At 45.0% G+C, this 12,534-nt stretch overlaps 1 protein-coding gene across 1 annotated transcript in view; it reads right to left on the bottom strand.

Moving 5' to 3' along the window:
* Positions 1-12,534, bottom strand: part of ptprdb (protein tyrosine phosphatase receptor type Db) — a 152,616-nt gene that overhangs the window by 33,078 nt on the left and 107,004 nt on the right. The window contains exons 8-18 of the mRNA XM_084004832.1: positions 10,603-10,791; positions 7,732-7,749; positions 5,876-5,986; positions 3,965-4,234; positions 3,414-3,523; positions 2,502-2,699; positions 2,092-2,217; positions 1,826-1,973; positions 1,592-1,737; positions 1,202-1,346; positions 33-335 (exon numbers count right to left, since the gene is read on the bottom strand). Of these exons, the coding sequence (XP_083860958.1) occupies positions 33-335; positions 1,202-1,346; positions 1,592-1,737; positions 1,826-1,973; positions 2,092-2,217; positions 2,502-2,699; positions 3,414-3,523; positions 3,965-4,234; positions 5,876-5,986; positions 7,732-7,749; positions 10,603-10,791 (1,764 nt within the window). The remainder of the gene's footprint in view (positions 1-32; positions 336-1,201; positions 1,347-1,591; positions 1,738-1,825; positions 1,974-2,091; positions 2,218-2,501; positions 2,700-3,413; positions 3,524-3,964; positions 4,235-5,875; positions 5,987-7,731; positions 7,750-10,602; positions 10,792-12,534) is intronic.

Below are 12,534 nucleotides of genomic sequence, written 5' to 3'. Positions count from 1 at the left end.
GACAGGCAGGGGGGTTTTGTTTGGGAACGTACCATCTTCCTCGGTGCGGATAAGCAGCTGTAAACTCTCCGGTCCGTCCCCAGCCTCCGTCTGCGCTCGTACCGTTATGCCATACTCAGTCCATTTCTCTAGGTTCTCCAGGAGGAACGGAGAGCTCTCCGGAGGAATCCCACCAATAGTCTTAGACACTTTGCTGCCCTCCGTGGTGGAGTACTGGACGGAGTATCCTGTAATGACGCCGTTCTGAAACTCCAGAGGAGGTGGAGCCCAACTTACCAGGACGCTGGTAGAACTGGGACTGGTGCATGTGATGTCCTGGGGAGGCGCCGAAGGAACTGATTTGGCCAGTTTTGTTTTTGTTTTGAGGAAGCACAGTAGGAAGGGATTGTTGGGGTAAATGTTATTTGGTCGTGTGTGCGAGTCGGTAGTGGTGGGTGAAGAGGTGAGGGGAGTGAGGGTTTGCCGTGAAGGAATGGGGATGGCATTGAGCGGACGAGAGACAGGGAACAAAAGACAAAGAAACATAAAATGAAAACAAAACACTGGAAAACGGAAAAAGCTCTTACGAGAAAATGAGCCCTGCGGCTAGAAAGCGAGATGACTGAACTGAAGTTACTGAACGATGGGTGCCAATTTGTGTTTGGTAGAAATGTTGGAATCGATGAAAACGAGTGAATGACTTAAAAGAGATGCGACACAAAAACGTTGACTAGAGCTGTAACACACAAACATACCTGCCCATAACTTACTTGTCCTGCCAGCCTACCCAAGCCTCTGTGATCCATGATGGAGCTCTCAACTCTATCTAGCCTCCCAGGCCTCTTACCTTGGTCTGACTCATTCTCCTACAGACCTCAGACTGGTAGCCAACAAATTTAAATCTTTGGTGCCAATCACCAATAAGAGGTCCGCTACTGCATTTTATAATACAATAATGTGAATTTAAATTCTGGGCATAGTTTTAGTTAATGGTATATTTGTTGAAATATCAAATCTGAGGTCAGTTGAGGTCTGGATTCATGAGGGCCTTTTTGTGACGATGCAAAAACAAGTAACTGCCAAATAGGTTGTCAAATACAAACCTATGAGGGTCAGATTTGGTATTTAAGCTTTTGTGTCAGTTCTCATTTTTGCATTGTCAAAATTGAAACCTCTCTCTCTCACACACACACACACCCTCACACACACACGTTGGACCTACGCGTCTGTGGCGTGTCGATGGGCACTTCGTTGGTATACGCCCCGATGCCGTGCTTGCTCCGGGCCGCCAGCTGGAAGGTGTAGGTGGAGAACGGCTTCAGGTTCTTCAGCAGGTAGGAGGCGGTCGGCTCAAAGCTCACTTTCTTCTGGAAGGACACGAAGAGAACCGAACGGTGGGATTTCCCCAGAGTCTTCAAAGAGAGCATCCTTTACAGATCTGACTTTTAATATCGACATCAATTCATCTCCTGTTCGCCCGCCCATCCATCTATTTATAAAAGCCTCCTTTGATCTGTTATCACCCGGCCGACCATCAGTGAATTTAGCAGACCAGCATAACAGTCCTCTCAGCTACATCTCTCTCTCCCTCTCACTCTCTCTCTCATTTTACCTCCTCTGTCTCGTCAGCACGTCGGTAGACCAGTTCATATCCTGCGATCTGGTTGTCAGGGCCCCCCTGGGGTGGGGCGACCCAGGACAACAGGATACTGGTCTCAGACTTGGCCTCACCCTTAAATTCAGAAGGTTGGGAGGGAACTAGGGAGGAAAAACAGGATTAGCAAAGATACCTTTCTTTTATTGTTGCCGATACATCATGTCTAAAACAAGCAGTCTGACATCTCACCTCCGGTCTTGGCTATAATCTGCAGGTCCTGGGAGAGGGGCCCGTCTCCTACAGAGGTGAAGGCCAGCACTCGGATGTAATACGTCTTGTTCGGAGTCAAACCCTGGATGGTGATGAAGTTGGCGCTGCGCACCATCTGCTTCTCCCACTGCACGACACATATCACAATGAACGCATTCAGGCGCCCAGATGTACGGTTATGTGTTAGACACACACACATGAGACAAGTTGTCATTCAGCTGCGTTTAATAAACAGGTACACAAACCTGGTTGACTGGCAGCATGTTGTCTGAGGTGTAGTAGACTCTGTAGCCCACCACCTGTCCGTTCGGTTCCTCCGGTTCGTCCCAGTGGATGATCGCTGTTGTGGTGCTCAGCATACGACCTCTGACCTGCAGGGCAAACAGAAAGAACTTCATCATCACTGTAGTTTTTAATGAAAACTAAATGAAACTTGAGACTTGTGTTTGCTGAAAATCGCACACTGCAAACAGCATTCATGCACCAAACTGTCAGCCAGAATAACAGGCAGCTGATCATACTGCACTGTTTAACAACCAAGCCCGAGGTGAAGGCATGTCAATAATAATGGATTGAAACGAGTGCAACCCATTACAGTCCACTTGTTTTTCACACGGGACCAACTGCATCTTTGAACGTCCAATCAGAGCCTGACCTGTCGAGGGGGCGAGGAGGGCGCCTGCTCCGCCGTGCGAGCCTCCACCACCTCGCTGGAGGGGCCCTGGCCGATGGTGTTCACAGCCGCCACGCGGAAGTCGTAGTGGGAGTACGGGCTGAGGCCGCCCACGCTGTAGCGCGTTGTGGCGATGCCATCAATCTCTTTGTAGGGGTCCTCTGACCCTTTGGCACGGTGCTGAAAGGCAAGAGAGGAGGAAGCATTAGCCAACGTCACGCAGAGGAAGCCCAGCTCTAGGTACACGGCACAAAATGTGTATTTTAACTCACATATTGTTACATTTCGGGGGAGAAAATGTAATTGTGCATCTAAATTGGGAATAGAGTCACACAATAATACAAAAAAAACATTATATTTAATGGGGAAGTGTAGTGAGAGGATAATATCCTATCTTTTCACAGATTTTTTAATAAGGTTTCACATGATGTATATTAAAATTACAACAAGTTTAATATAACATATTAAACAGATATAATTATTTTTTATGTGTTAAGTCAATGTAGTGCGACACCAATAAACTGAAAACAAGATTTCTTCCAAAGCATACAGAATAAAATGTGATATATGTACATATATATAATGTAGGTGAATGGAGTAGTCAGTCATTGTTTCAGTGCAGGAGTTCGCCGTTCATTCTTAAAATTTCCATTCATTACTGCTTGTGTCATAGAGTACTCCAGACTCCAGATTTCAGCAGCAATTTGGTGACTTTATGACTATCAGGGGAGACGATGAACTCTTTTATTTTGCAGCCCTTCTTACTGATTCATGCTGTTATTAACGGTTTATGTGCATATAAAAATCTAGTGCAGCTTTAGCCCCCTTACGCTCTGTGTCTCAAAGAAGCCGTGTGTGCACACGCAGCAGCGGCTCGCGTTGTCTGTCACACACCTGTATGATATAGTAGGAGACGGGTTCAGGGTTGCCAGAATCCCAGGTGAGTGTGATGCTCGTTGCAGTTCTCTCCGTCACCACAGGGTTACCGGGGGCCTTCGGCAGAGCTGAGACACAGGAGAGAGAGGGAAAACTATCCCTTTAACCATGAAGTGATCTTCTGGTAGAATCATATTATCACTGTCATTTACAACAAATAATACTGTCTTTCCTTCTCTTCCGGCATATTCAGACAATAAAAGGCTCCTGGTGTCAACTGGTGTCATAAAACTGCCGTCATAAAGCAAGACATACTTCTGTCTAGGACTTCTTTATTCATGATCTTACACACCGTAATAAATTGAATTTGATTTCTTCTGATTCTGAATACTACCCAGAAGTTAGTATGCAGCTGATTTATTCAGTATACAGCATTACACCTCTTTGAGATGTATCCACAATAACTTACTTTATGTTTCTTGTAAAAGGTCTTCTCAGTGTTCTACATATGAAGTGCTCGCTCACGGAGAAGACAGTTTTGTGATCTTAAAAATACGTTAAAAACCCACCTTTCACAATAATCTGTGCCACCGTCTCGATCACGCCGAGCGTCGACATGGCAACGCACGTGTAATTGTTGGACTGGCGCACGTCGGTCAGTTCCAGGACGTTGCGGCCGATGGGCATGTCGTCCTCCGGCGTCAGGTCTTCGGCTCCCAGCATCCACTTCACGTACGGCATGGGGGAGCCCACCGCCACACAGGTGATGTTGACGTTCCCCCCTGGCATGATCTCGCTGTCCGCCGGGAGGATGGAGAAGCGAGGGGGGACGCGGCGCACTGGACCGTGCAGCGATGAGAGCGAGGGAAGGCGGGAAGAACGGAGACGATTAGAAATTCATGACTCCTGTTCAGTAAAGTGCACAACAATTGTCGTCTATACACCGTTGGATTTATTTTTTTTGTTCGGTGATGCTCTGAGATGAAGTTCTATGGTATTCAAAGAAGACTGCAAGCGTTCAGTCTTTTACATCACCAGGGTGCATGTGATATCAAAATGTTTTATTCATGGTGTTTTTAGGTGTGCTCCATTAAATATTTCATGGAATGAAACACAAAAGACACTCACACACACACACACACACACACACACACACACACACACACACACACACACACACACACACACACACACACACACACACACACACACACACACACACAAAACCTTAACAGCAAACACACATGCACTCACAGGGAAAAAGAAAAGAGAAAGGAGGAATGCAGGGTACAGTGTATCTCAAAGGAGCAAACTGTACAGGCAGGTTTAAACCTTCAGTGGCGCACATAAAACAGCCGAGACGCACAAACACAAATGGCAGTTAAACGGGAGAAAAAAAACACTCGGGAGAGATTCAAAGAGCCACACAGTCGTTGCTGTACCAACCTTCTCGCAGCTCTGCAGAGGGGGGAGGACAGAGCACGGCGGGGGGAGGAGGGGGAGGAAGAGAGAGAGGAAACGGAAAATATCAGAGAAGAGACACAGAGAGAAAACAAGTTAGACAAAGGAGCATGGCAAGGTGGCAACAGACAGAGGGAGCTCCGAAAGAGAAGAAAAGGAGGAGAGCAGAGAGAGAAGAAGAGTCCTGGATGGCCGGCGTGTCGGTGAAAGCCTTCCTGTTTCAGGCAGCCGGCTGTCTCCATAGACCGCCTGTCAAACACTCAGTGAGCAGCGCTGCAAGATTTCACTGGGCCTGCAAGCACTGTTAGACGCACATCACTGCCTCCGCGCTGTTTGTGTGTCCGTGTGTGTGTGTGTGTGTGTGCTACTCTGTGTGCATCCTGTCCTGTGTGTGTGTGTGTGTGTGTGTGTGTGTGTGTGTGTGTGTTTCGTATCCCTGGGAGCAATGTTGGAGTCAGAAAGGCATGCTACACTGTTTAAAGCCTTTATTTATTTCATTTATTTGTTTCGGGGATGGGCAGACAACAGAGCAAAAGGCCACAGGAATAAAAATGTCTCCAAGATTCAAACATTTGGTGGGAACGCATATGTGTGTGTGTGTGTGTGTTGAGACTGTGCCCGAGGAGGTGAGATGCCTGTCAGATTTGGGGAGAAACACAAGTCTTAACCAGACAATGATGTGTTTCTTCCTCCGAGGTCTAAAGGCTAAGAAGGGAGGGCAGAGAGATTAATAGGCCGAGTGAAACGTTCAGCCCGGCGTTAGCTGATGTAAAGGAGCTCCTCGTTTGAAAATCGCCTGGTTTTTATGGCTCTACAACTACGTATTATAAAACACAGAAGGTTTAATAGCACCATATCACATTAATATGATAAACGCACATTCTTATCAGAAGACGTTCATGTAAAAAAGGAAGAACTCCAAGGAATAAATGTCCCGAGCTTCACATCCATTATCAACGCGGCCCTATCTAAGTGCTCTCATTGGACTAACAGGCTGCCTTTCTTTATCCCCCTCTTACCTCTGACATACAGGTTAGCTGGAGTGGAATAGCGTGTCCCATCGCTGTTGGTGGCAACACACTCATACTTCCCCTGGTCTGACTCCTCACTCATCTCTATCTGGAGGGCACCTGGAGGGATGGAGAGAGAGAGAGAGAGAGAGAGAGAAAGAGAGAGAGAGAGAGAGAGAGAGAGAGAGAGAGAGAGAGAGGCGCACAGAAAGATAGCGGGGAAGAAATGGCAATTACACAAAGGTGGAAGGTATCGGATAATTGGGTACAGTCCATAAATACACCAACATAGAAATGGTAAGAACTGCACAAAGTGTAAATGAATCTGAGGGAGTTTTCAGCAAAAAAGCTGAACAAAAGGGCTTTAAAAAAAAAGGGAGCAAAATCTATTGGGAGAAATTACCACGTTTCTACCACTGTCAGCAAGAATCTGCCCAAAACACGGGTCAGCTTCCTGATTTAGAAATGGGAAGAAAATCAAATAAAAGAAAAAGCACTGATACAAAGCCTAGAAAAACGGAGAATGTAGTCTTCATGCAAGGCAGAAACAAATCAACCAAGCAACCAAAATAAGGAGAGATCCAGTCACCAATACAATACTTCAAAAAACAAAATAAATCCTTGCTGAAAATTAAGATGCAGTTATATATCAGGGAGCAAATCATGTTTCAGTTTTCAAGGATAAAATGTGACAAAGATATCGCCATGGCAATAAGATATCCCCAAACCCTTACGGATCCACCAGTGGGATCAGGAGTGTGATGTAATTTTAAAAACACACCCAATAAGGAGGTCAAACATCAACCGACCTCCATCAAGGCCACAGATTAAAAAAAAAAAAAAAAAAAGGAACGACATACGGAAAGCCTTGGGAAGGGACCGACGCTTTCTCGCTCCCTGAAAATAGAAAAACGGTCAAAAAAGTCAACCAGAGGTTCTTTAAAGATGGTGTGGTATAAGGCAAAAAAGCGCCCAGAAAAACTTTATCAAAAAAGTGGTTGTTTGGGGCTTTTTATCGGTAATGAGAGAGAAAAGAGAAAATAATGGTAAAAAATCATGGAGAAATGTGTGTAAGTGTGTGTGTGTGTGTGTGCGCATCTATGTGTGTGTGAGTGTGTGTGTGTGTGCATGAGCACACTAATGTCTGCACGTGTGTCTGAGTCTTCACCATCTGGACTTTTCAGGTTGAGCGAATAACAGCTGGGAGGGAAAACAAAACTAGGACGTTTGATTGGGCAAATATAGAGAAGGTAGGAGGAGAGGCCAGGTCAAGCTTAGGTTAAGACCCTCCCGCAAAAATCAAAACTAAAAAAAAAGAAAGAAAATCAGGTCACCAAAAAAAAGAAAAAGAAAAATTAAAACGGAGGTAAAAGTAATATTATGCTTTGTCACCTCAAACCAAGCGAGAAATAAATAAATGCAAATTGTAAACATGTCATGCTTTAGACTGAAAACAAAACGATGTCCAAAGCTAAATGATGTTAAACTGAAAGACGAGAGAGAGATCACAATATGGCGAAGGAAGGAAGCGATGGATCTCTGTGTTATAGAGTCGAGGCTGGGATGGAACAAATGAACGGATGAGGAGAGAAGAGAGGATGAAAGATGAGAAGAGGGGAGGTGATTAAGAGTCATAGTATAATGAATTGCTCGCTCAATTCCAATTCCTCCCCCCTCTTGCACCTACTGCAGATCTGAATCAGCCGGATGAGTATTACCAATATGGAAGTCTTTTTGGACTTAAACACGTATTGATTAATCCACCCAGAGTTGCTATTTTTTTCAGATCTGCGAGACAAGTAGGAGCCGAGGGGTTGAAAAGGAATCAGCCCACTGTGTGATGTTGGTCCTCCCAGCAGTCTTACCTCGTATGGGCGTGCCACCTGAGTGGGCAATGAATGCACGAGATTAGAGAAGGAGAAGAAGAAGAAATGTTAGTACCACAGGAGGAGAAGGGGGATAAGGGAGGGAGGGACGGGGGTGGGGGAGGTAACTTGGAGAGGAGAAGAATCAAATTAGAGAAAAATATAGATCCTTAAGAGAGTGAGAAGAGGAGAGAGAGAGATAGAGAGAGGCATAAAAGAAAAAGACAGAATAAATAAAGACAGAATAAGCCTGAGAAGAGAAAGACAGAGTGACAGAGCTTTAAGGAGATGGGTTATTGATTTGACTTCATTGAGTTGCAGCGGGGGCAGATGTGGCTGTAGGAGTAGGGTAGTGTCTGCACTGCACTCATCTGGGTCTCTAGGAGGTGGACTCTAAGTGCACTTAACTCCCCTGAGCCTTAACCTTGGAACCAGGTGCAATCCTGCTAGTAATACGCTGTGTAAATATATTTAATATAAAGGGGGAAAAAATCCACCCTGCGATACTTAAACTCTGTCTAAAACCTGGCATCGTGCCTACGTTGTATTTGTATCGACGCTCCGCTGTGTGCTGTTCCTTCCGGCTACAAGCGAGTCTGACAGCCGGGACATTTCCAACAATCTAAAACATCAGCACTAAATGTCAAGTTGATGTTTCGGCCGCTCAGAATCAAAGAACCAGGGCGTGTTTGTGGACTCGTTGTCTTCACACGCGGCCATCAGCAATCATTCTGTGAGAAGCCCGGCGTTAACAGAGGAGTGGACTCAACGGACCACAATGCAATGCAGCCACGAGACTAAGCGGTGTAGGGCTGCAACTAACAATTATGTTTAGTTGTGAATCATCTGCCAGGTATTCTTCCTTTTATTGCTGATCAAGTAATGCTTTTGCCAAATATTTAGCTTACAATGTCAAAAAGTGACTCAGTGTAACTGTATATAGTGATGGTGTCCATTCACTACATCTAAGGGGCGGTAGCCAGGTTTGGCACACACACACACACTACACTGCACAGTCAACGTCTGGAAGTCTGCAACGTGCTTCTCCATTGATTTCCTTACAGTGGCTCCACCAAGAGGCCTACCTAACAGCCATCTGGAGCTGATGGCTTATTGACTGGTAACTCTATGCAGCGGAGCGGAGAGAGTAAGTGGGTGAGTGGATGACAGAGTGAGTGAGGGGAAGAATAATTGAATAAGTGGAAAAAAGTAAATAGGGTGAGTGTGAGGAGAGAAAGTTATTGTAAGTCTTTGGGTGTGGAAAGGCTGCAGGTGCACAGGTGAGGGTGAGACCAGCTATCTCTAGGGTGACAGATGTGTGTGTGTGTGTGTGTGTGTGTGTGTGTCATAGCATGTCCAATATGATGTATGGGTGGTTACAGACTCGACTGAGTGTGTGCGTGCATTTCTGCGCTTGTGTGCATCTGTGCCTCAGGTTATCTTTGTGTGTGACTGTTAGTAAAAAGTATGCCATGCATTTTAATAACACCTCAACATTGTAAAGGTGAGCAGCAGCAGGAAGAGTAGCAGCATTAGTGAACAGTATATATATATATAGAGAGAGAAAGAAGTGGACAGTGAGGGTGTGGGCCTCGGAACAGAAGCACTTACCAAAGGACTCTGTGGTTAAAAAGATACAAAGAGAAAAGAAACAGCATAGACATGGCATTACAATGGGACCATTGGTTACACAGAGGAGTTGACTTAGTAGAAACACCTTGAAAAAGCACTGGAGCTCCAGAGAAAAACAACAACAACCTGATTATCTAAACAGCAATTTGAGCTTTAAAGATTCGTAAAATTCTGAAAAAGTATTTTGTAATCATCACACAGAAGAAACAAAGCTAACATAACAAATGCATCACATTTTAAGTTGAAACTATTTTGTTAATACTTTAAATTTGATGTTTTTTGGGGGGAAAATAAAGGGAGTCTGAGCAGGGCGACAGAAGCAAAGAGGTTGTTTTCCATAAAGAAGCCAGAGAGTTGGGTGTCCAATCACAAGAAAGGGGTTTTGGGGTCCAGAGTTGGTCCCTGGAAGCAGGAAGGGGACTGAGGAGGGAGGGGGACTCTGCGAAGACAAGTTGGGCTTTTACACACTACTGTGGCTATTGAAAAGCTGATTGAGATGGATTCAGTGGCTTGACTGCAAACCTATTTTCCAAGTAGTTCTTTGAATTTGCACAAATTCTGCCAAAGCATTTTCTCAAATAACATGAGTGCCATGTCTTGCGAGTCGATTTCACACCAACGGCAGACACACTCTCCATGAAATGAGGAACAACAAAAGGTTATTTGCTTGTTTAGTCACAGCAGTGGGCCATCTTTGAGAGGACATTCCTGCAGTGCACGCCACCATCACCTGGATTCGCCTTACAAAACTCCCCAGCGGAGAAGATTTGTTATGATTGGAGACATGTTGTGCACTGATGCCTGACGTAGCAACTACTTCATAGCGTTTGTACTCAGTGGAAAATTAAACCCTTTCGTGATGGTGATTTGCACGGGAAGACCTCACGAGAGTTTGGAGAAAAGCTGGAGAAAAGTTGGGAGTTCACCGTTTAAGGCTTTGAAGAGTTTCAGAAGAAAGTTGGCAACCACACACACAGTCGACTCATACCACAGCAGCAGAGCAACACAGCCAGTAACCACGGCAGGAGGAGTGAGCAACAGCAATGAGGAAGGGGGTGAACGAGGGCAAGAGTAACAGACGCTTAGTCGGAACAAAAAATAAAAGAAATGGGGGGGGGGGGGGGGGGGTAATTGAGAGAGGGAGAAAAGCTAAGGGAGGGAGAAAAAAAATGTAAGGTGGATATAAGAGCTTGGGATTGAGAGGATGGGATCGAAGTTTGGGATAAAAAAGTTTGTTACCTGAGCGGAGCTGCTTGATTCGTCCGTTGTTATTGGACGTGTTGACCGGCAGGAAATCCTTGAACCAGGTAATTTCTGGGTCAGGGTTGCCGCTAGCAGCACAGAGCATAGTGGCGGTCCGAGAACGCTCCACCACTTTCAGCTGGGGTCCCATGTCTATGGTGGGGAACCCCGAGGGCAGCTGGTCCTCTGGAGAGAGCAAATACACGAGTCAAACCAGTTTCAAAGGTGCTAATCTGGGTGGATTTGGAATGGGATGGGGCCCAAAACACTTTTAAATATGATCCCTTGATGCATGATTTAACTGTATGACTCGTTTTTGAGGCTGCAGTTTATGTTTTCATGATGGAAAACATTAGAAACATTTGGTTGGTGGATTTTGTTCCCTTCAAACACAGCCAGACTGGCTGTTTTTCCATTTTCTCTTATGCTAAGCTAAGCTAACAGACTGCTGGCTGTAGAAATTCATATGAAACAGACGCTCATGAGAGTTGGTATCAATCTTCTCAACTAACGCTCAAGAATTACTCAAGACACAGCATGACGCTTCATGCTTGTAGAGCAGGGCTCAGCAACCTTTTGGATATGAAGATTTTATATTTGAAAATGTTCTTGTTAATCAGCATTAATCATCATCAATTTAATTATGACACCTCATCAACATTTTAATCCATCCATGTGCAGAAATATGTAAATAAAAAAACAATTTTTCTCCCATAATTAGGACAATGTAATAATATAAATAGTATAATATTCATATTCTTTATGAAAACATCAGCATCTGAGAGGAAAACATTAATCCTTCCACCAATCATCAACAAATTCTTCTAAGATCAAATCAATCAAACTCCCATAAATAACAGGCCAAGCAACCCCAATGGCTGTCAAAGAGGTAATTTAGGATGCAGATGAGAACGCACAACATGAACATTTCCCAACAAACTCGCTTGCATACTTGCTGTTAGCGTGTGACTGGTTAGCTACCGTGTGCCAATAGTGTCGCAGAGACACATCTTCAGCCCTGAATTAACACCAAGCAGGTGGAATCACGTTGCCAGCGTGAAAAAAGGAAAACTGGAAGGTCAAATGAGAGTCAAATTTAGATTCAATTTGGAGTCAAAATACGTTTCGACTCGGCCTTGAGCCCGGAGGCAAGACGACAGATACAATAGTGAGGTCAAATAGAACAAATAACATTTCACTCCACCTGACAAACTTTGTCACAAAAGCTTTAGGCAATCGCTCCTCAAATAAGAATCAAATGAAAATCAAATACTGTCTAATCTGCTGGGAGTCAGTGGCAGTTGAGGCATGCTTTTTTCTTTGTCCTGCTCAGTCTATTGCACACAACCTTCAGCCCTTTTTTTGCATGAATCAAACACGCCAAGTCAAATAAAGATACCTGTACTGGGACTCGCACCGTTTTGGGACGGCAAATCAAATGTGAATTCGTAGACATTCCGAGGCAATTAGATCAGACACGAAGCGTTGTTCCACGGCGATAAAGGGAAATCAAAGGCAGCCGGCTAACTTCGTTCAACTGACGGGAGAGATTTGAGGGAGACAAGGAGGGGACAATGTTTCCAGAAGGTGGTAGATCAAAAGACCTCTGCTGAAAATACACCGTATCCACCCGTGGAGTCAAGAATCAGTTTTCATAAAACAAACTCTTCACTTTGTTCAAGGCTGTGCTTTGAAATTGCGAGTTGAAATATCAGATTCATGAGTCATCCATAATAAAGTGGATGAGATGGACGGAGCGATGAGCTGGGAGCGTGGGTTCCTGCATGTGTTCCTATTTGATGTAGAAGCCAAGTCTATTGTAATCCCCCCCCCCCCCCCCCCCCTTTTCTTACCCAGAATCCCTTGTGACTTTATCCCTCTCAACCACACAGAGCCTCATTAATGGGAAATCCTAGCGCGGAACCTCGC

The sequence above is a fragment of the Eutrigla gurnardus genome (genome assembly GCF_963514095.1).
Source record: "Eutrigla gurnardus genome assembly, chromosome: 3".
Classification (NCBI taxonomy): Eukaryota; Metazoa; Chordata; class Actinopteri; order Perciformes; family Triglidae; genus Eutrigla; species Eutrigla gurnardus.
The sequence above is the reverse complement of the archived record's forward strand: the minus strand, read 5'-3'. Positions and strand labels throughout refer to the sequence as shown.